The sequence below is a fragment of the Phyllobates terribilis genome, unplaced genomic scaffold (assembly GCF_046119375.1).
Source record: "Phyllobates terribilis strain yellow unplaced genomic scaffold, ASM4611937v1 Scaffold_2__4_contigs__length_985480577, whole genome shotgun sequence".
Lineage (NCBI taxonomy): Eukaryota > Metazoa > Chordata > Amphibia > Anura > Dendrobatidae > Phyllobates > Phyllobates terribilis.
Window position 1 is genome coordinate 370451283 of NW_027362762.1, and position 24502 is coordinate 370475784.

Consider the following 24502-nt stretch of genomic DNA (forward strand, 5'->3'; position numbering starts at 1 on the left):
CCATCCCAGTAGTGTAGGGGCAGATAGGGGGAGCAGTCTGGGTAGTGCTAGGAGCTCATTGGGTGCTGGACACCTGAGCTCACACATAGAGGGAGTATAAAAGGTGGGAACCATCTAAGATCAGAGTCAGTCAGTCAGTCAGCCACAGTCAGTCAGTCTGTGAGTCTTTGCAGAGCAGTGGAAGAGAGCAGAAGAGCAGAGCAGCCCCAAGGCCCAGAGTGAGAGAGGAGAGAACGAAAGACCCAGAGGGGGAGAAAGAAGGAACTCTGAGAACCCAAATATAATCACAGGGTGAAGAGTTGGCAACAGGGTACCGGATCCCAAACTGGTGGGGGCTACAGGATACCTCAGCCAGAGACCGGAGGCCGTGGGCAGCATCTGCCACGGCCACCCACCAAATCCACCCGGAAGGCAGACCACGCATAGGGTCAGGGAACCCAGAGGCAAGGGTTCGCCAACAAGAGGCCCGAGGGAGCCGGACATAGGTGGATCCCTGGTGGGGAAGGTCAGAGACGAGGACAGGACAGAAAGGGAGCTCAGAACCACGCTCCAGAACTACTTGGGGGTTGGCCGAGTCCAGGACCTGGTGGACGCAGCACGGCTCGGGTGGTCACTCAAGGCCGGAGTGACCGGTACAAGAACAGCAGTAAGTAAAAAACCCTGAACTGCACAACCCGACTCTGACTCTCATTACCATCTTCCCTGCACTTCCACAACCACCATCCTCTGCACCTGACCCCCTGAGGCTATACCCCTCCCGTTGGGGGTTATACTACCTAAGCTGCACAAACACCATCAGCCTCAGCGGACCCTGCTGCAGCGGCGGCCGTAGTGACCGCAATTCAACGGGTGGCGTAGTCGACATAAAGAACTTTAGTAACATCAGTAAGGACTGCCACACACTGAGCTTGACACCCTGGGCACGGACCGGGTCACAGCCACTCGGAGACTACAACCCCCATCTGATCCGGCTCCGGGTATCCCCAACAACACTGGCCCAGGGGGCGCGTCAACTTTGGCGTAGTCGGCAGGATCTCGTGCCCGCAACAACCGGGTACTGCGTGCCTGAAGAAAAGTACACCGTTACCTCAAAAAGAAGTCTCCTGCCGGTTCCGGAGGGTCCCCGCCATCGGGCCCCATCACAGGTCGTTTCCCGCCGGTTGTCCGCCATTTGCAGCTTTTTCCCGCCATCCATGGAGTTTCCCGCCACTGGGAGACGATTCCCGCCATTTCCAAAGATTTCCCGCCTTGGAAGAGCGGACGCCATTATGGGCGTGCCAGAGGGTGGCAAGAGGCCACCTCCCATCGTGGGCCAGGTCGAAGAATGGCGCCAAAAGCGGAAACCGCGCCCACCAACAGAGACTGTGATGCTGGAAGTGTCCATCAGCGTGAGAGAACTGCCCCTGGAACTGACAATCACAAAGTTGCCCCGGGACCACCCCACTCTATGTGGGCGGAGACAGAAGAAGAGAACAAAGATGGGTGTCGCCTGGGGCAGTCTGGAGAGAGCGCACCCGGAGACAAGACGTCTGGAAGAGAGTCCAGAGAAAGCACACCCGGAGATGGAGGGAGAGCCAGGCAGCACCGACCCAGTGGTCAGGAGCCTGATGCGGGCCGCCACTCCAGGCAGCACCGACCCAGTGGTCAGGAGCCTGTTGCCGGTCGCCATTCCAGAAGGCCGGCTGGAGACAACGGGAGGAGAGCAGAGCAGCACCGACCCGTTGGTCAGGAGCCTGCTAGAAGCAACGACCCCACTAGGCTTAGTGGAGGTCTTGGCACAGCTCCCCCGAGATCGGGAGTGTGCACAGACTGCGCTGGAGGGCCTCGCACGGAGGATGGCCCGGGTGCAGCAAGAGACGTTAGCAGAATGGAGCCGTGAGATGGCCCAGCAGACAAGAACCCGTCAGCGGAGCACGCCACCCGAGACGAGGAGACAGACCGCCTCTGAGGATGGCGCAGGAGGACTGAAGGCCGGAGACGGCGCCGAGAAGGGAGCCGAACGAAAGGAGGCAGGTAAAGGGGACGTCTCTACCCCAAACCGGGAAACTGCATACCTGCCCCAGCTCCCCGTCGCAGAGCCCGAAGTACCCCCTGCCGTGCCCGTCGCTGCAACGTCACCGCCGCAGACTAGGCCTCAAACGGGAGCCGCGACCCCTGTGACGTCACACGCCTCGACCCCGAGCGTGACCAAGCAGGAAGTACCATCGGCCTGGTCGCAAGGCCTAGTACCCCCGGGCGCCGCAATACCAACAGCGCCCCCTACCTCCGCGGAGCCACCGGCCTGGTCGCAGGGCCAAGTAACACAGGGCGCCGCCGTCCTTACGGTGCCCTTTACTTTCAAAGTGCCCCAAGCCTGGTCGCAAGGCTTGGGCAACCCGGGCGCCGCTACCATCACAGCGCCCGTAACATCAAGAGTGCCGCACCTGGGTGAAGACCTGTTCGCCCAGCATACGTGCCCGGATGGGCAGCCCTTCATATGGCCACCGGAGTTTCACCATCCCCGACTCCGGAAAGAGAGACCCCTAGACGAACCCCTGATTCCGGTTCCGAAGCCTGTAAAGAGGACCTCGCCCCCGCTAGAAGAGACCCAGTTTGAGTGGGACCCCACCGGAGAAGACCTCATGGGGTTCACTCAGGAGACTCGGGCAGCCGCAGCGGAGCGTGCAGAGTGCTGCCGCCAGCAGCTCGAGGTCTTTGAGAGGGAGCGGAGAGAGAGGCGGGTCCGGGAACAGCAAGCCCAAGTCAGGAGCGCGGAGCAGAAGAGCCGGACCAGGAGAAACCCCCGTGCAGCGCATGGTCCCCGTACCATCGGGACTGTGATAAAGTTCAATCTGCAGCATGGGTGGGGTTTCATCAGGGATCACCGCACCCCAGGCGACGTCTTCGTGACCAGGAGAGACGTTGAGTCCCACCTACCGGAGGGACACAGAGGACGTGACCTGTATTTAGGGGACGAGGTCACCTGCACCCGGCACAAGTGTGCCAAAGGACCCTACGCCCTCCATGTACATCGCCTGACGGAGGAGGAGCTGCGGTGTGAGGAGGAGCAAGAGGACCCGGACGGGTCTGAACCAGAACCTGGAACCAATCACAAAGAAAGAGCAGGAGGACGCCGTCGTTGAGTACGGTAGTATAGAGACTGTATATAGTTGCCCGTCGGGGCACAGTGAACCGTTGCTGCTAATATAGTCCCCGTTGGGACCAGAGAACTGAACTGCTCCAGTGTGTCCCATTTCCCCACTGACCGAGGACTGAGAGCGGTCATCCCTTTCCTAATACCTGGCCGAGGACTGAGAGCGGCCATATCCCCTTGTATATAGTTGCGCTTCCTAAAGCGCCCCCTACCGGTTTTATAGGAAACCGTGTTTCTTCAAGAGACTGTCGCACTTTACCCGGTCACAAGTTGCACCGTGACCGGAGGTACCAGAAGACAAGAATGTTTTTATGAAAAGTTTATATGAAAAGTTTATTGCTGATAATATATGTGATGTTTTATATGTTTATATGTTGATGTTTTATGAAAAAAATTGTATGTTTGTGGATGTTTATATCTTACAGCCCGAGGACGTGCTGTGATTTACCAGGGGGGAATGTAGCACCCTGAGGATTCGGCTGCTACAGGGGTATTGCACCTCAACCCAGAGGTGTGATATTCCACTCCCGGGTAAGGATGGAGTGTGGAACTGAGCTCAGTTAGCTGCATGCACTACACACATCCCATTTCCGGAGGGCAGACCAACGGTACTCCCACTTAGAAATGTGCAGGTACGATCGAGTCTGTCCTTGGCTGGAGTGGGAGGGGGGTGGACCATCCCAGTAGTGTAGGGGCAGATAGGGGGAGCAGTCTGGGTAGTGCTAGGAGCTCATTGGGTGCTGGACACCTGAGCTCACACATAGAGGGAGTATAAAAGATGGGAACCATCTAAGATCAGAGTCAGTCAGTCAGTCAGCCACAGTCAGTCAGTCTGTGAGTCTTTGCAGAGCAGTGGAAGAGAGCAGAAGAGCAGAGCAGCCCCAAGGCCCAGAGTGAGAGAGGAGAGAACGAAAGACCCAGAGGGGGAGAAAGAAGGAACTCTGAGAACCCAAATACAATCACAGGGTGAAGAGTTGGCAACAGGGTACCGGATCCCAAACTGGTGGGGGCTACAGCATACCTCAGCCAGAGACCGGAGGCCGTGGGCAGCATCTGCCACGGCCACCCACCAAATCCACCCGGAAGGCAGACCACGCATAGGGTCAGGGAACCCAGAGGCAAGGGTTCGCCAACAAGAGGCCCGAGGGAGCCGGACATAGGTGGATCCCTGGTGGGGAAGGCCAGAGACGAGGACAGGACAGAAAGGGAGCTCAGAACCACGCTCCAGAACTACTTGGGGGTTGGCCGAGTCCAGGACCTGGTGGACGCAGCACGGCTCGGGTGGTCACTCAAGGCCGGAGTGACCGGTACAAGAACAGCAGTAAGTAAAGAACCCTGAACTGCACAACCCGACTCTGACTCTCATTACCATCTTCCCTGCACTTCCACAACCACCATCCTCTGCACCTGACCCCCTGAGGCTATACCCCTCCCGTTGGGGGTTATACTACCTAAGCTGCACAAACACCATCAGCCTCAGCGGACCCTGCTGCAGCGGCGGCCGTAGTGACCGCAATTCAACGGGTGGCGTAGTCGACATAAAGAACTTTAGTAACATCAGTAAGGACTGCCACACACTGAGCTTGACACCCTGGGCACGGACCGGGTCACAGCCACTCGGAGACTACAACCCCCATCTGATCCGGCTCCGGGTATCCCCAACAACACTGGCCCAGGGGGCGCGTCACTACCATCTCACGTCACATTACACTAGCACTTAAATCCTTTTACCTAATAGCAGAAAGTCTGTGTGCTAAACCAATTAATACATAACCAAGTATAAATCTAATTACCGGCACTGGTGTTTAAGGGCATATTTCTACCACCCTTCTTCTCTCTATGGCAATCATTTGTCCCTTTTCATTAGTTTACTAGATTCCTGGCTATTGTTTCAGCTCAGCCTTGGTAGCAAGTTCATTGTCTCCAGCACAGGTCATGAGCTCTTGATGTATCTTTAACCTTACTTGTAAGTTGCAATCATTCCTGGAAATAATATAAACTAGATACGTCTTATAGGTTACATGGCTTTTAATACTGAGCGTCTTCCAACTTATATCCCGTATTTTAAGTATAATAGGACTTGTAAGTTTGTTTCAGGTGCATAAGCATAATCCAAAAAATAGTTTTGTATTGCACTTACCTATATGTCGCCATGAAGTCTTGTCTGCAGATATCATTGTCTTCAAATAAGAGTCAATTCAATATTCAAGTAATGATCCTGCTTTTATGAGATGTGTGAGAATTGCACATTAACCTTTTAACTCCATTTTGTTTAAATTATTTTATGGAAATCATTAATGTTTTTTTAATTAGCATCTGATATCTTAAAACACAGTTTGGTAATATTTAAGGCAGAAAATCACAGATCTGCATGAGTACTTCTATGCGGTAATGTTTATTATGCTTATTTTATCCATTCTGTGTTAATAACGCTGAAATAAAGTAAAGTTACTATTAGTAAAGTTAAAACATGGTAAATTCATCAGAATACTTGTGTTTTGGGTTTACAGTAACACAAGGCAATGGTCTATTAGACTTTTGAATTTTATTATTTATTATGCATTACTTATATAGTACCATATATTTTTCAGCGCTTTACAGATATTGTCATCGCTGTCCCCATTGCTCACAATCTAAATTCCCTATCAGTGTAACGGTGTGGAGTGCCCTGTCCCTACCCCTGAAGACAGCGTCGTATTATAAGAATAGTGATGTGCAGTTTTACTGCGTTTTATTGTGCCATGTGAAATGTGAACTGTGTCATGCAGTTTTTAGTAATGTATTGTAACTAATCTATAGTGATGTAAGGCACTGATGCTGCTGTGCAAATACTGTAAAGGTAATGCCTATTGTGAGTAACATGCTGTCAGCTCAGGTGTAGGGAAAGTATAGGATATAGTTTAGAGTTTAGGACATAGAGCACATTAGACTGTGACAGGCATTGTAAGTGTAATATGCTTAGTGCATACTGTTAATAGATAGTGACTGTAGTTAGTAGGTGAAAGGTTAAGGTTTGCCAAGCAACAGACTACTGAGGCAGACAGAGTAAAGAGATAGTTAATGATTGGTCCAGCCCAAAGTGGGAGGGGTTAGGGCCAATAATAGGAAACCATTTCCTGGTTTAGTCAGTTAGTGAAGGAGTGCATTGGTGACAGTTACTAGGGGGAGTTCAAGGTGCAGTGGGCGGGTATTAGAAGCAAGTACAAGTTGTGCTGAGTGGTATGAGGCCTTACCAAACTCCCTACGGATATTCCTGCAACGTCCGGAGCTCAAAGCTCGAGTCGGTGGCTATGGAGAGTGCAGACACCCCTTCTGTACAGGGGAAGTTGGACATAGAACTTCGTGAGGGAAAGGTTGCGGATCTCGGCAATACTGTGGGGCCTGACGGAAAATATCTGGGGCTGAAAAACTGTTACAGCAGGGATAGTTCAGATGGAAAGGAAAGCGGGAAATGTACTGTGCTACTGAAACAAGAAACGGAGGGTCCTGTGCCCAATACTGCGGGATACAATCTGATGTGCTGCAACTGTCAAGTAAACTGTTAAGTGTTGAAATGAACCGGGTGTCCCCTGGGATGTGTGCTACTGTTCCTGAGTATGCAGAACTGAAGACAGCAGAGGCCTATTATTAAGGCATCAGAAACTGCACCTATGCAATACAAAAGAAATCCTGAAAACATGATGTGTTGGGGGGCCATGAGGACTGGGTTTGAGAAACTTTGCTCTAGACAAACTTTTCTGTGCAGAACACTGCATTGAGAACATTGCTGAAGAAAAGGGGCATTAACCCCTTACATACCGGGGACGTATTAGTACGCACTTTTGCGTACCGCCGGTTCAGTGAGGGCTCCGGCGCTGAGCCCTCACTGAACCGAGCACATGTCAGCTGATTCTTACAGCTGACATGTGCCCGCAACAGCCGCGGGTGGAATCGCGATCCACCCGCGGCTGTTAACCAGTTAAATGCTGCTGTCAATCTCCGACAGCAGCATTTAACGCGCGCTTCCGGGTAGCGCGTCATAAGCCCCGCCCACCGGCGACCCCGTCACGTGATCGCGGGTCGCCGATGGGCGTGCATGACAACCCAGGGTCTGCAGCAGACGCCTGTGGTTGTCATGATCTTGTCGCTATGAGCGCCACCTAGTGGTCGGCGCTCATAACACAGGACCATTTCTGCTGCATGCAGGGGACCTGCTCGTCCCCTGTATGTAGCAGAGGCGATCGGACAGTTGCTGCTTCTAGTCTCCTATGGAGACTATAGAAGCATGCAAAAAGTAAAATAAAAAAGTTTTTAAAAATATAAAAAAAAATAAAAAAATATAAAAGTTTAAATCACCCCCCTTTCACCCCATTCAAAATAAAATATATAAAAAAAAAACCCACATACACATATTTGGTATCGCCGCGTTCAGAATCGCCCGATCTATCAATATAAAAAAAGAATTATTCCGATCGGTAAACGGCGTAACGAGAAAAAAATTCTAAACGCCAGAATTACGTTTTTTGGTCGCTGCAAAATTGCAATAAAATGCAATAACGGGCGATCAAAACATCGGATCTACCCCCAAATGGTATCAATAAAAACGTCAGCCCGGCACGCAAAAAATAAGCCCTCAACCAGCCCCAGATCCTGAAAAATGGAGACGCTACGGGTCTTAGAAAATGGCGCTATTTTTTTATTTTTTTTTTTACCAAATTTTGGAATTTTTTTTCACCACTTAAATATAAAAGAACCTATACATGTTTGGTGTCTATGAACTCGTAATTACCTGTAGAATAAGAAGAGAAGGTCAGTTTTAGCATTCAGTGAACATAGTAAAAAAAATAAATAAAAAACAACTGTGGTATTGCACTTTTTTTGCAATTTTACCGCACTTGGAATTTTTTTCCCGTTTTCCCGTACAGAATGTGATAAAACTAGTAATGGCTTTGAAAAGTACAACTCGTCCCGCAAAAAATAAGCCCTCACATGGCCATATTGACCAAAAAATAAAAACGCTATGGCTCTGGGAACAAGGGGAGCAAAAACGAAAATGCAAAAACGAAAAATGCTCCGGGGCTTAAGGGGTTAAAGAAGCACTCCCACTAACTTTGTTATTCAGTAAATGTGTGCACATGCATGTAATGTAGTGAGTTTATCAATATTCTCGCCTACCGCTGCTTTCTCCGGTGTCCAGCGACGTTCTTCTCTGCTTCTCAGTGACGTCACCACAATTGCGGCTCACTCTATGTTCTATGCACGATTTTAAAATGATATCCTATGGAGACTATGTCACGCAAGGTGTGGGAAAGACTTAGTGCAACACAAAGGGAAGAGGGAAAGGGAGCCCAGACTCTAGGGAAAGGGGGGAGTTGAGACCTCCTAGGTTGATCTACCATCACCCTGTCTCCCCTAACGTCACTGCATTGGCTCTTAGCCACTCCCTGCTTGCGTACCTCGCCCTGTCTTTCCCTGGCATTTGGCTCAAGCTAGCGAAGGGAGGAGATGAGCACTAGTCGATCGCCACTAAATACTATAGACAACAAGGAAGGACAAACAGGGGAAAAGTGCTTAGCTTTAGATGACTCCAGACAAATGCACAAACACGTCCTCAAGCTCCAGAGAGGAAAAGGTACTGCTCTTGCTAAGCCTTCACAAGGAATAATGAATATCGCCGGCACCTCCCTCTAGAACACATCAGGTATTTATACACCCAAGCCAAGGAGTTAATTAGCCAGAGGGAGATAGCCGCTGGGTCCTAGAGACAGCCTCTAAGAAGATGTCTGTAATGCCAAACGTAGAGATCTCCTGCAACCAAATGCAACTGTCTGTTACCTCTGACACACCCGTGACAGCCTCGTTCTGACGCAGAACGCAGCATGAGCCGGCCAGTCTGCAGAGTGGTGACATCACAGAGAAGCAGAGAAGAACTGTACACCAGAGAAGGTGGCGATAAGTGAGTATATTAATACACACACTACATTACATGCATGTACACACATTTACTGAATAAAAAAGCTAGTGGGAGTGCTTCTTTAACAAAGTAGTGTCTACCACAGAATAATTGCCTTTTTGTGCGATGTTGAACACACCTGCACTTCAGATTATCTGTCCGTGTGGACACATTGCACAGTGTTTGATGAAAGGATTAAAACGCTAATAAATGATTTCTAACCCAGTTCTCCTGCACTATGAACACTTTCTGCCATTGGTTTCTGATTGTTACTTATCATTTTAATGATTATCTGCTTGTGTAAACGGACCTTAATGGGAGCCTGTTACTCGATTCATGTCGCCCAAGACAACTGGCAGCATCATTCAGAGCCTGGGGCATGATTGCAGTTTGTCTTACTCTGAAAAGCTCTGATGTTTCAGAGAAAACATGGATTGAAGATCCATGGCCAGGGAACGTAGGCAGAGATGAGACTAGTCCAGCCCAGCTCCCAGCCGGCTTCTCCCTGCTCTGATCCATGTAATTGACAAGTCTCTCCCTACGTAGACACAAGGAGACCTGCCAGTCAACTAGAGTAGAGCAGAGAGAAGCATAGTAAAACATACCTAGTGCAATCGTGCCACCAGGATCTAATTCATGGGCAGTATGAAGCAAGTGACAGGTTCCCTTTAAGGTGCCCAGTTGTGATTTATATTGCCACATATTCTCATTATATGAGAGTCTTGATTCTTAAAACTTTGGTATAGTACATGAGTGAAAATCTTATCTAATGTTTGTACGTTTAAATAGTGCATACAGTTAGGTCCATATATATTTGGACAGAGACAACATTTTTCTAATTTTGGTTCTAGACATTACCACAATGAATTTTAAACAAAACAATTCAGATGCAGTTGAAGTTCAGACTTTCAGCTTTCATTTGAGGGTATCCACATCAAAATTGAATGAAGGGTTTAGGAGTTTCAGCTCCTTAACATGTGCCACCCTGTTTTTAAAGGGACCAAAAGTAATTGGACAGATTAAATAATTGTAAATGAAATGTTCATTTCTAGTACTTGGTTGAAAACCCTTTCTTGGCAATGACTGCCTTGAACTCATGGACATCACCAGATGCTGTGTTTCCTCCTTCTTGATGCTCTGTCAAGCCTTCACTGCGGTGGTTTTCAGTTGCTGTTTGTTTGTGGGACTTTTTGTCTGGAGTTTAGACTTTAACAAGTGAAATGCATGCTCAATTGGGTTGAGGTCAGGTGACTGACTTGGCCATTCAAGAATATTCCACTTCTTTGCTTTTATAAACTCATGGATGCTTTGGCTTTATGTTTTGGGTCATTGTCCATCTGTAGTATCAAACAACGACCAATCAGTTTGGCTGCATTTGGCTGAATCTGAGCACACAAAATGGCTCTGAATACATCAGAATTCATTCGGCTGCTTCTGTCCTGTGTCACATCATCAATAAACACTAGTGACCCAGTGCCACTGGCAGCCATGCATGCCCAAGCCATCACACTGCCTCCGCCGTGTTTTACAGATGATGTGGTATGCTTTGGATCATGAGCTGTACCACGCCTTCGCCATACTTTTCTCTTTCCATCATTCTGGTAGAGGTTGATCTTGGTTTCATCTGTCCAAAGAATGTTCTTCCAGAACTGTGCTGGCTTTTTTAGATTTTTTTTAGCAAAGTCCAGTCTAGCCTTTTTCTTCTTGATGCTTATGAGTGGCTTGCACCGTGCAGTGAACCCTCTGTATTGACTTTCATGCAGTCTTCTCTTTATGGTAGATTTGGATATTGATACGCCTACCTCCTGGAGAGTGTTGTTCACTTGGTTGGCTGTTGTGAAGGGGTTTCTCTTCACCATGGAGATTATTCTGCGATCATCCACCACTGTTGTCTTCCGTGGGCGCCCAGGTCTTTTTGCATTGATGAGTTCACCAGTGCTTTCTTTCTTGCTCAGGATGTACCAAACTGTAGATTTCGCCACTCCTAATATTGTAGCAATTTCTCGGATGGGTTTTTTCTGTTTTTGCAGCTTAAGGATGGCTTGTTTCACCTGCATGGAGAGCTCCTTTGACCACATGTTTACTTCACAGCAAAACCTTCCAAATGCAAGCACCACACCTCAAATCAACTCCAGGCCTTTTATCTGCTTAATTGAGAATGACATAACGAAGGGATTGCCCACACCTGTCCATGAAATAGCCTTGGAGTCAATTGTCCAATTACTTTTGGTCCCTTTAAAAACAGGGTGCCACATGTTAAGGAGCTGAAACTTCTAAACCCTTCATCTAATTTTAATGTGGATACCCTCAAATGAAAGCTGAAAGTCTGAATTTCAACTGCATCTGAATTGTTTTGTTTAAAATTCATTGTGATAATGTCTAGAACCAAAATTAGAAAATTGTTGTCTCTGTCCAAATATATATGGACCTAACTGTATATATATGTATAGAGTATATACATATACTGTAGGGATTCGCTCATATAGAGTATATACATATACTGTAGGGATTCGCTCAGGTAGGCATTAGGTAGCATTCACACAGGTATGACAGTTTCTTAGGCAGATTTATTAAAGTTCATACATCTTTTCCAGCAAAACAGATAAACGGTCGTTCAGCATAAGGCAAAGCAAAACAGTCCATACAGTTGTACAGGGTTCACCCTTTCACAATATCCTCAGCTCAGCTGCTCTTTTAACCTAGGTGCACTTTCTGGATTGGAGGATGGGGATGACCAGTCCCGCCCATAACTTACCAATCATTCCTGACACCTGAACCCATACTGCTCCACTAAACCAAAACCTCTCAGCATCCTATAAGTGCGGGAGCCTTTTTCAGGTGTCACATCACTGAAGCCAGGTACCTCAGTGACACTTTCCTCCATCTCGGACATTTCGGCAGCAGATGCCATCTTGCTGACTGTCTACAATACATTAGCACCTGTTGTGTTGGTTTGTAACCAAAATACTGCCACCTTGTGGTTGGATGACCTCAAGGCGTATTAAGGCGTTCATATAAGTTGTCCAATAGAGGGAACTTGACACCTAACTACTTATTCTGTAAAAGACACTGTTGCCCACACTCACCAGACAGAGGTTGGGGGTTAAGGGAGAACGATGCCTTGCCTCTCACTCACCGGTGTAGCGGAGAACAGCTCCTGGTACATTCACAGTCAGCACCCACATCAAAGCGCTGGACAGGAATGTACAGCATGATATGGGCTGTATCAAGTGGGGGGAAAAGAAAGGTTCCTCATTCCGCTAAGTTATTTTCTTGAACATTTATATGTATGCATTGCAGTCATTGTCCTGGAACCTCTGCCCTTAAAGAGGACCTATGCCTTCACACATAGTATGGTATATTACAATAAGGAGACTGTAGAAATTAACTTGAAATGGATTACTTTTGGAAGAATAATGACTATTATTAGGTGAATTATATGTGAGCCAGCATCTTGAGATTGGCTGCTCAGCGTGGTGTGTTCTAATGAGACACGCCCCCCAGATTCTAGGCTGGTTGCTTGGCAGCGCCTCTGGTCAGCAGCTGTTTACCAGCCCTAAGGCTATGTGCCCACGATCAGGCTATAGCAGCGCTTTGGAAGCACCGTATTTTCGCTGCATTCTAATCCCGCAGGTAAATCCACATTCTATCGTGGAAATTTCTGTTGCGGAGCTTAGCGTCTCCACTGCAGATAGTTGACATGCTGTGGCTCCTAAACGCACACCACGGGTGAGTTTAGGCGGCATCAAATAGGAGCACAGTGGGCATGAGATTTCTATAAATCCCTCCACTGTGCTTGTATCATAGTACGCAGCGATTTGGACGCAGCGCAGGTGAGCTGTGTCCAAAACGCTGCTATTCCAGATTGTGGGCACATACCCATTCAGCTCATTTACCAAACTGTACAGTTATAGAAACACGAAAAGTGTAAATAAAGGGTCTTTCTATCTATACTGTATATACTGTGTGTAGACCCAGAGAAAAGGCTACAGAGTAATCACAGCAAGTGTGACTGTGTATATGTCCAGGTAGGTAGGTAAGTAGGTAGGTATATATACTGTATATTATCATATAATTATATATAATATAATTATATATTGATGCAGCACTCCAGTGAGCGTGTGTATGTGTGTGTGTGGGGGGGGGGGGGCGCATGCACGCACTGACACATACACATATATATATATATATATACACACAGATACAGTTAGGTCCATATATATTTGGACAGAGACATCAATTTTCTAATTTTGGTTCTAGACATTACCACAATGAATTTTAAACAAAACAATTCAGATGCAGTTGAAGTTCAGACTTTCAGCTTTCATTTTAGGGTATCCACATTAAAATTGGATGAAGGGTTTAGGAGTTTCAGCTCCTTAACATGTGCCACCCTGTTTTTAAAGGGACCAAAAGTAATTGGACAATTGACTCCAAGGCTATTTCATGGACAGGTGTGGGCAATCCCTTCGTTATGTCATTCTCAATTAAGCTGATAAAAGGCCTGGAGTTGATTTGAGGTGTGGTGCTTGCATTTGGAAGGTTTTGGTGTGAAGTAAACATGCGGTCAAAGGAGCTCTCCATGCAGGTGAAACAAGCCATCCTTAAGCTGCAAAAACAGAAAAAACCCATCCGAGAAATTGCTACAATATTAGGAGTGGCAAAATCTACAGTTTGGTACATCCTGAGAAAGAAAGAAAGCACTGGTGAACTCATCAATGCAAAAAGACCTGGGCGCCCACGGAAGACAACAGTGGTGGATGATCGCAGAATAATCTCCATGGTGAAGAGAAACCCCTTCACAACAGCCAAACAAGTGAGCAACACTCTCCAGGAGGTAGGCGTATCAATATCCAAATCTACCATAAAGAGAAGACTGCATGAAAGTAAATACAGAGGGTTAACTGCACAGTGCAAGCCACTCATAAGCATCAAGAAGAAAAAGGCTAGACTGGACTTTGCTAAAAAACATCTAAAAAAGCCAGCACAGTTCTGGAAGAACATTCTTTGGACAGATGAAACCAAGATCAACCTCTACCAGAATGATGGAAAGAGAAAAGTATGGCGAAAGCGTGGTACAGTTCATGATCCAAAGCATACCACATCATCTGTAAAACACGGTGGAGGCAGTGTGATGGCTTGGGCATGCATGGCTGCCAGTGGCACTGGGTCACTAGTGTTTATTGATGATGTGACACAGGACAGAAGCAGCCAAATGAATTCTGATGTATTCAGAGCCATACTGTGTGCTCAGATCCAGCCAAATGCAGCCAAACTGATTGGTCGTCGTTTCATATTACAGATGGACAATGACCCAAAACATAAAGCCAAAGCAACCCAGGAGTTTATTAAAGCAAAGAAGTGGAATATTCTGGAATGGCCAAGTCAGTCACCTGATCTCAACCCAATTGAGCATGCATTTCACTTGTTAAAGACTAAACTTCAGACAGAAAGGCCCACAAACAAACAGCAACTGAAAACCACCGCAATGAAGGCCTGGCAGAGCATCAAAAAAGAGGAAACACAGCGTCTGGTGATGTCCATGAGTTCAAGACTTCAGACAGTCATTGCCAACAAAGGGTTTTCAACCAAGTACTAGAAATGAACATTTTATTTACAATTATTTAATCTGTCCAATTACTTTTGGTCCCTTTAAAAACAGGGTGGCACATGTTAAGGAGCTGAAACTCCTAAACCCTTCATCCAATTTTGATGTGTATACCCTCAAATGAAAGCTGAAAGTCTGAACTTCAACTGCATCTGAATTGTTTGGTTTAAAATTCATTGTGGTAATGTCTAGAACCAAAATTAGAAAAATGTTGTCTCTGTCAAAATATATATGGACCTAACTGTATGTATACACACACACATTATATATTTACACATACTGCACACGTTTACATACAGTTCTTACATACACTCATGCATGCACTCTCCACATATATGCAAACATTTGACACGTTTATACACACACAACTACACATACACTGGCCTTATACAGAAACTGGAAATAAATATATTATAATCCCCTCTTGTCTGGCACATAGCTTTTTTCAGTAGGTAGTTTCTGTTTCCCACATCTCTCCTCTCAGCCCTGCTTGCTGTCACAAAGTGAGGGAGGGGCACAATCACTACCCCACAGGCTGAAGGAGTCTTCAGGAGATATGAACTTCAGTGCTGCATAGTGTGTAGGGGGACTAGGAAGCCAACAGCAAGAACATGGTGCAAGGCTTTACCACAGAAGAGGGAGGTGGAAGGAGGAAATGAGGGGCCGCACTATGGCTCAGTGCCTGGTGAGTTATGGAGGAGTTACAGGACCTGGGCAGATACAGAGCTGATTGTGCTGCCCCAGCAGATGAAGGGCAAGATCGCTGGGGTACTGCTGACTCACTGGCAATGTATAAAGTAGCCCAGCGATCCTGCACTGCATCTCACCCCTAGCTGAGCAGCTCTAGTATTAGTTACAGAGAGCAGACCACAGATTTCTGATCACTGTCCCTTGGTGCAATGCATCATGGAAGAGTGATGGCAGCAGAGGAGCTTGGGGATTCCCCTGGAGGCAACGTAAAATGAGGTTGGCTCAGTTAAATGAGAGGCTGGTGCCAAGAAAGGGAGTTTTTCTCCTACTTGGTTATATACCTTGCTTATAATTTTTTGGTGAAATTATTGATATTTTTACTTGTGCTTTGAAATTAAATACTAAAAAATTTAGTGACAGGTTCACTTTAAGTGGATAAATTTTCTATTACAGTCACTGTCCTGGGATGGGCTATCTGCTAGCATTTTATCTCAAGTATTAATATCTAGAAAATGACCATTTCCAGGAATAAGCAAACTTTGGATTATAAAAGATGAAATTCTAAATAAAAAATATATATATACTGTGTATATCGCTATTTTTATTTTCCTTAGATGAGCTGCAAGTGCTGCAAGTGCTGGGCAGCTGTAGAATAAAGTACTGTCAAAATAAATCATTCTATACCTTTAGCTAACTGTCATAGACACATAAAGATGGCTGCAATGACGTCAACTGCACGATTATGGTGCTGTACATGTCCTGTATTTCTGAGGACTCACCAGGTGTCAAGCAGCATGATGAAGATATTGAAATGCAACCTTTCCTGATCATGTGAGTGATGTAATAAGTTACCAAAATGGCTTGATGCTCTGAGTCCTCAGCAATACAGACCCTGCTTTTTATCATTTGGTTTTTGCATTGTGTAGGTGACATGGACCAAGCGCACAAGGAGGAATGCACCACATCCATATACTTGATCTTCGGAGTGCAGTTCATTCGCCGTTTTGTCCTCCCGTCTCCATCTGTCAATGAAATTACATCACTTTCTGTCTCGGTGACCACAGATAGTCTCCTTACAGATATAACTGTAGTGAGTAGAATAAAGCAGGAGGGAGCACAATAAAGCCAGAAATAGTTCCGGATGAGGGATCCCAGTCTAATCTAAACCGGAAAAATATGTGATAATACTAGGGACTGAATTGCTAGTATGTATAAAAAAAGAGGTGCATAGTCGTAAAGACTGTAACCTTTATCATTCGCATTGCACACACTGGATAAGTCATCAATTACAGTGGGGCTAATAGGTTATTTGTGAATCAGAAGACACAGAGCCCAGTGGCAAATGATTGGCTCCAAAGTAAGTTCTACTTATAGGATATCTTAACATGGACTTTTGGTCCAATTATTGTGCCAAAGCCCGGGCTTATTGGAAGATATTCTTGTGCTTAGACTGGCCAGTCTGAAAACCTCAAAGTGATTAGTGCTATGGATGTTTTGTTGGATTGGTGAAGTATAGTTTTTGCAAGGAAATATGGCTTGGAAGCCATTGAGAAAAAGTGACCCCACATGAAAAGATCAATAATACAGTACAGAACATACAGAAATGGTAAAACATTTATTTTATACCAACCTTAAAGAGGTTGTCCAATACACTACATGATGCCCCCATCTATTTAAACAGTGGAAAGAAGATTTTTTATAATTACCTTCCATTGTTTTTGTTGCCTGTGAGCGGCGCTATCGATGCCTGCTCACAGGGATCACGTGACCCCCGGCTGCAGCCTCGGTTGACATCTGCTGATGTCACGTCAAGTTCCGGCTGCAGCCGGGCATGACCCAGTGACGCGCTCCCCCCCCGATTGATGAGCTGTGGGCAGGGTTTCCCCGCACATCACATCCCACCATGCAGCATGTGATTTCCAAACAAATGCAGAGGAGAGGGAAAGCGTGCGTTGGATGCTGGGCTGTGACGTGCGGTGAAATCTCGCCCACAGCCCGTCAACCAGGGGGGGAGCGCGTCACCGGGTCACGCCTGGCTGCAGCCGGGGTCACATGATGCCTAGAGAGCGGTCAGCGACAGCGCCGCTCCCAGGCAACAAAAACAATGCAAGGTGATTACAAAAAATCTTCTATCCACTGTTTAAATAAATGGGGGTATTATGTAGTGTAGTAGACAACCTCTTTAATAGAAATAAATGAGAAATGGAGTTTTAAGTGTTTCTGGAGACATTCATTTAATTGTCATAAGATCTTGCATATGAGCTGCTTTGCACCATTAACATGGTAGGGTAAGGACTATGTGCAAAAATTAAAATGACATGTTAATACTGACAGAAATTCAGATAAAACTAATATCAATGTTCTTTTTTTGCATGTCTTTATTCTGTAGCCCAAAATTGTGGAGCTGAACACATGACATTCCACATGCACCCACAGAACTACATTGACAGGATTTGGCTGTCCTGCTGATTAACCGCTAATGGCTGATGTTGTACACTGAATTTTCAGTCCTTACCTCTAGAGGCTGCTGTTTTGCAGCTGAATTCGCCCTGATCTAAGAAACTAAGATAGCCAAGGCTGCTCATGTGAAAGCCATCTTGTAAGGTTGCATTGACACCGAAAGATTATCTTGCATGAGTGTTCTTTAGAACACTCGTTCATGATAATCTTATATTGCAAATAGGCTGCTGATCACCCAATGATTTAGCAAAACACTTGTCCATTGGGTGAAACGATCTTTTATGCAGCGCAAAAGATCATTGTTCTTGGTGGTTCATCATCAATTGTGTAAACTGGACCTCTGCTACCGAGAACAATGGCTGCCTATGCCCACTGAGAGCTCTTTTACTGATGGCTCAGTGAACATCATTTACTATGGTCTGTCTGTGTAAACAGGCTATAAAACTACCACCAATCAATACATATTTAGTGTGGCCTGTCAGTCTGTTTAAATCGACCCCAACTCTAGGAATTGCTTGAGTATTGTGTCTAGCTTTATAACTCCAGTCTCCAACTCCTGTGAATGGTCATCTCTAGACTATGCCTACCCCTAGAGGTTTTAGTCCCATTGTTTCAAGCAACTACTGCCCCCTGTTATGCACACGCCCGGGCTAAGCGGCGTGTGCGTGTGATTGTAGTGATTCCACTGGACCGTGCCGGAGAGTGAATGCCTGGAGGGGCGTGACTAAGTATTCACCCGATCCGACCAGGGTCGCACGACGGCATACGACGCCAGTGCACCAAGGAGGAACCGAGCAGAGGGACCAGGTGCTACTCCAGGACAGACCCCAGACACGGCTGTTGACCCACACAGGGGAATACAGGAACAGGCTGGTAGGCTGGCACACAGACTGGTGGGTATAGGCAGGCACGACTGGTATGCAGGCAGGGGGGTAAAGGCAAGCACAGCTAGAGTGCAGACAGGGAGGCACTAGCAGGTAGGAACACAGGCGGGATAGGACCCAGTACACACCGGGACTCAGGAACAATACAGGCAGAGGGTTACAGGCAAGCACAGCTAGAGTGCAGACAAGGCTGAGCAGGGAGGACAGGGCTCTGTTCACACGGAACAGACAGGAAGGGAAAGACAGAGCCAGATACTCACACAGTACTTGCAGAGACAACAAGCAGGAGTTAGGTAAGAGTTCAGACTCTGCAGAAAAAGGAAGGGAACGGACATAGAGGCAAAACAGGTAAAGGACAGGAGAGAGTTCAGACTGGAACTGAGTGTACGGAGGAGACCGACACTGCAGAGGGATACAGGAGCGGGTCTGGGAATACGGCCCCCAGAGAGGCGAAACGAACAGGCAAGGAGCGTGTTCAGACAGGCCAGACCAGACGCAGGAGCGGGTCTAGGAAATCGGCCACTAGAAGGCGGAACGAACAGGCAAGGAGCGTGTTCAGACAGGACAGACCAGAGAACACAAAAAGGACACAGTTCAGACACGGGAGCTGATACCGCAAAGCAGGAGACTTACAGGACTCAGTTCAGACACGGGAGCTGAGACCGCAAAGCAGGAGACATACAGGACTCAGTTCAGACACGGGAACTGATACAAGAAGCAGGAGACAAGAGACGGGACCTGGCACCTTCAGAGTGCAAGCACACACTGAAGGAAACACTATGCTCAGGCAGGGATAGAAGGGAGCTGCCGAGCTATATACCAAGTGACAGACAGCAATAGGCTGAGGACGCACAAGGGGTGTGACCCACAGCAGGTACAAAAGGCAGGAAGTGATCGGGCGCCGCCCTTAAGCAGCAGAAACAGACACAAACAGACAGCATGGAGGGAAGCCAGAGAGACATTCTGGACAGGAGATCAAGTGCGCCCTCTTGCACAGTGGGAGATGGACCACCATGCAAGGACGCCGCCAGGTATGTTACACCCCCAAGGGCCTTATCTATGACCTTGCTCTGTCCTTCTCATGCTCTTCTGGCCATTGGATTTCCACAGTGCTTCACCACATGCTAATAAATAGTTCTATATATTATATAGTTATTATATTGTATATTATATTGTTTAATCCCCAAATATTGTGATAGAACTAAAGCTGGTCATACACATTACAATAATGTCAGCCAAACCTGTTGATTTTGGTTGGTCCAGTCATTCATCTTATGTGTATGGGGTGCCTCTGACATTCAGAAGGAATGACCAATTTGGACGATAAAATAATATTAGGCTGTGCTGCTGTAGTGAAGAATCCTTAGGGATATTAAGTATGCAAATGTTTTTTTCACTTGAAAAAGACACTAGTCCAATGCTGAAACGCATTGTGGAAATAAAAAACGTTCAACTCATTTTTACCCTAAGGATTCTTCATTACAGCAGTTCATCCTAGTATCGTTTTATCATCCAAATTGGGTAACTATCCTGGAGGAGATCATCCCCCAGCCACGAGGCGGAAGCAGCTGATATTTTCAGGTGTTCATAGGAGTTATGCCTGCACACAACCTGCTCAGGTGAGCACCTTGCTTTTACAGTACTTTCTTTGTACCCAAAAGGATATTTCCCGATGGTCTTGTGCGCTTCTGTTCCCCTACAGTTTTTCTACTATTCAGAAGGAATTGTTGCTTTTAACATGCCTGATCCTTTTGTTCGCAATCTAATTGTCTTGAAAAATCATACTGAATACCGACCATTGGCATCTTCCCATAGTTATACTAAAGATAAGTGATCAACTATGAAATGGTTTCCAATTATCAACTACATACAAAAACTATTCTTGCGCTAATGTTTGTGTTCCTTGTTAGGAGGTGAGCAGTAAACAGCACTTTGTACAGAGCTCGCCATGTTCCTGAAGGAAATCTAAGGCATTATGATCTATTTGCCCACGCTCAGCACAACAAATTTACACAGTGAACCACCTTGACAAGTAGTTCCCAGCTGGCCAGGAGTCAAATGAAGATCAAAGAGCCTAATGTCTCCCTGTTTATAGGAGAATAAAGGGCTAAGAGTGAGTTATGGATTTATCTTCTCTTACACACCCAAGGTGTGCTATGAAGTGTAAATCTCTAGAGAAATGCGGCATGATATCATCACACACCATGGATTAGGAAAATGCCTGCAAACACAAGGCTCTCCATGCTTTCTGCCCTTGCTAATTACTGATGTTAGAACTGTCTGTATGTGAATGTGTCAACAGAAAGATTGATTTCTTTTTAATGTCACTTTCTTCCTCCTAGCAGAAATTTCATATTGCTTCTGCATCACTGCTAGATATAGCTCGTGATATTACATGAAGAACACCTTACATGCAACTAAATGATATTCCGCTATGGACTTGTGAGCTGAGTTTAGTAGACCTCAATGTTCCTCTTTGCAAGCTTCTCTAGTGTAAAACCTGAAATGACTAAAACACTGGCAAACTTATGCAAGCTTGTTAGAGATTCCTCTTTTTTTTTTTCATTTAATGTAATAGTGGAAAAATGCTGTCCACGATTGTCCATGTACTGTGTCTAGCCTTGAAATATTGCAATTGGGGTTCATTCACTTAAATGGGTTTTACCATAAAAGATATTTATCAGTTATTTAAAGAATACTGCTATAACACGTCTCAGACCACCATAAATAATAAGAACTTGAGTCCTGATCCACAATTCTTCATCACTTCCCCAAGAAATGAATGGAGTGGCATGGTCGCACACACACAATGGGCTGTTATCTTTATCAGTCCTACAGACATTAAGCAATCATAGCCACTGCTCCATTCATTGCTGGAGGAAGTAAAAAAGAGTGGGGGATCAGAACCTACAGTCCATTAATCGGTGGGGATCTCACTGGTTGGATTCCCAATGATTCTATATTTATCCACAAAGATAGGCATTTAATGTCTGGTCATAAAGTCCATTTAAGTGGGGATGAGCTGCAAATATCAAGTAAAACCCATGGACAGGCATTTCACTGCTTCTATAAAAAAAGACAAATTTACTAATCTTGGAAACCAAAGATGAATCATAATTAGAGATGAGCGGATCACTTAACGAACCCTAGTCCACAGTCCAGCTCAGAATTTCCTGACTTTCTGAGATCCTGGGCTCGTCGTATGATTTGCTGTGCTGGTGTACATGACGCGCCCCCTGGGCCATGTTGTATGTAGCGTTGCGCGCGCGGGGAATACCCGGAACCGGATCCGATGGGGGTAGTAGTCTTCTTGTGGCGGTGACCCGGTCCGTGCCCAGGGTGGTCAAACTAAGTGGCAGTTATTGGTATGATGGTATTAGTGTCCGACTACGCCACCCGTTGATTTGCGGTCGCAAGGCCGCCACTGCAAAACAGTCCGCTGAGGCCGATGGTATATATGTGCAGCTATGGTGGTATAACCCCCAACGGGAGAGGTATAGCCTCAGGGCAGCTGGTGCGGGTGTAGGGAGTGATAGTAAGAGCGTCCCGGTACCTATGGTGCTGGTGGTGCGATGGAACACAGAGACTGATTGCAGTTTTCAATGCTTTACTCACAGTTGTTATTAACGTCAGTCCTGCAGGTGATGACGACCCGAGCCATGCTGCGTCCACCAGGTACGGGGCTCGACCAACCCCCAGGCAGTTCCAGAGTGTGACCTTGAACTCCTTTCCCCGTTCCTTTCTCTGGCCGTCCCCACTAGGGACCCACCCATGTCCAGCTTCCTCGGGCCTTCTGGTGGCGAAACCTTTCTCCGGTCTCCCTGACCCTATGTGGCATGCCTTCGTGGTGAGTGTAGTGAGTAGAGATGAGCGTTGTTCTACTCGAACTGTTCGCCAATCTCAAATTCGAGCTGTTTTGGGCGGTGTTCGAGCCGGTCGGCGAACACGAACAATTTGAGAAAAATTCGGCTGTTCGAGGTTATGTTCGATAACTGTTCGTGCACCAAAATCATAACTGGATTTTTTCTCAGTAATGATGAAAATTAATGTTAATACGCAGTTTGAGTGTACAGCGGGGCGGGGGGAGGGGCAGGGGATGGATCTCTGCAGGAACAATGAAGATCTCCATTTTTTTTTTCTCTTTCCCGCATTTGCAGTGGGGAGGTGCAATCTGTCAGCCTATCAGCAGCGCACACACGGAGCGAAGTGCTTTTTTTCACACAAGCAAGGGCATGTGTGATTGGCAGTGTATGTCACATGTCCTTGCCCTATAAGACCAAGCCATTTTCCCCGTCGCCACCATTTTCTCACTGCTGCAGCTGCGTGTTAGACGGCACCGCTGTTGCTGTGTGCGCTATACCTTGTTAATTTCAAGCCAATTTTCGCACAAATATACAGATAGCTTGGGAGTAGGGAATAGTTGTGATTGCAGTCTTTTTAAGGACTAGGTTACAGCATTTCCTACGACTTTTATCAGGCAGGTCTGTGCTCTTAAATAGATAGATTGTGGGAGTAAAGACTAATTGTAATTGGAGTCCTTTTCAGGACTAGGTTACATCAGTTCCTATCAGTTTTTGCCAGGCAGGTCTGTGCCAGTGCTGTGCAAGTTTTTTTCACAGCATTTGGCTGAATCTAGCAAAGCTAATCCTTTTTGGCCTATTGCAGAGTGTGTTAGTCAGTGGAGTAGCCTATCTGTGTTGCAAGATATACCACCTGTGTATAGAATACCAATTTTTTTACTGCACCTAGTGAAGTAAAATCTTTTGGGCATAGCATCATTCTATTAGTCCATCTATACTGACCTCCATCAGGTTGCAAACTGAATATAATTTTTTTCTGCATCTAGCTCTGAAAAAATATTTGGGCTTCTAGCAGTGTGTGGGACTTGGTCTATTAGTCCATCTATACTGACCTCCATCAGGTTGCAAATTAAAAATAATTTTTTTCTTCATTTATCTCTGAAAAAATATTTGGGCTTCTAGCAGCGTGTGGGACTTGTTCTATTAGTCCATCTATACTGACCTCCATCAGGTTGCAAATTAAAAATAATTTTTTTCTGCATCTAGCTCTGAAAAAATATTTGGGCTTCTAGCAGTGTGTGGGACTTGGTCTATTAGTCCATCTATACTGACCTCCATCAGGTTGCAAATTAAAAATAATTTTTTTCTGCATCTAGCTCTGAAAAAATATTTGGGCTTCTAGCAGTGTGTGGGACTTGGTCTATTAGTCCATCTATACTGACCTCCATCAGGTTGCAAATTGAATAAAAAAAATTTCTGCATCTAGCTCTGAAAAAATATTTGGGCTTCTAGCGGTGTGTGGGACTTGGTCTATTAGTCCATCTATACTGACCTCCATCAGGTTGCAAATTAAAAATAATTTTTTTCTGCATCTAGCTCTGAAAAAATATTTGGGCTTCTAGCAGTGTGTGGGACTTGGTCTATTAGTCCATCTATACTGACCTCCATCAGGTTGCAAATTAAAAATAATTTTTTTCTTCATTTAGCTCTGAAAAAATATTTGGGCTTCTAGCAGTGTGTGGGACTTGTTCTATTAGTCCTTCTATACTGACGTCCAGCAGGTTGCAAATTGAATATAATTTTTTTCTGCATCTAGCTCTGAAAAAATATTTGGGCTTCTAGCAGTGTGTGGAACTTGGTCTATTAGTCCATCTATACTGACCTCCATCAGGTTGCAAATTAAAAATAATTTTTTTCTGCATCTATGTCTGAAAAAATATTTGGGCTTCTAGCAGTGTGTGGGACTTGGTCTATTAGTCCATCTATACTGACCTC

The 24502-nt window shown here is 46.0% G+C and overlaps 1 protein-coding gene across 14 annotated transcripts in view; it reads left to right on the plus strand.

The window, feature by feature from the left end:
- DMD (dystrophin) overlaps positions 1-24502 on the plus strand; it is a 3940859-nt gene that overhangs the window by 3638533 nt on the left and 277824 nt on the right. Inside the window, exon 1 of one of the 14 annotated variants that reach the window (XM_073664729.1) lies at positions 20289-20326. The exons of the other annotated variants lie outside the window; for them this stretch is intronic. Coding sequence (XP_073520830.1) covers positions 20304-20326 — 23 coding nt within the window. The 5' untranslated portion in view covers positions 20289-20303. Of the gene's footprint in view, positions 1-20288; positions 20327-24502 lie in introns of those variants that run through there. 14 annotated transcript variants of the gene reach the window in all.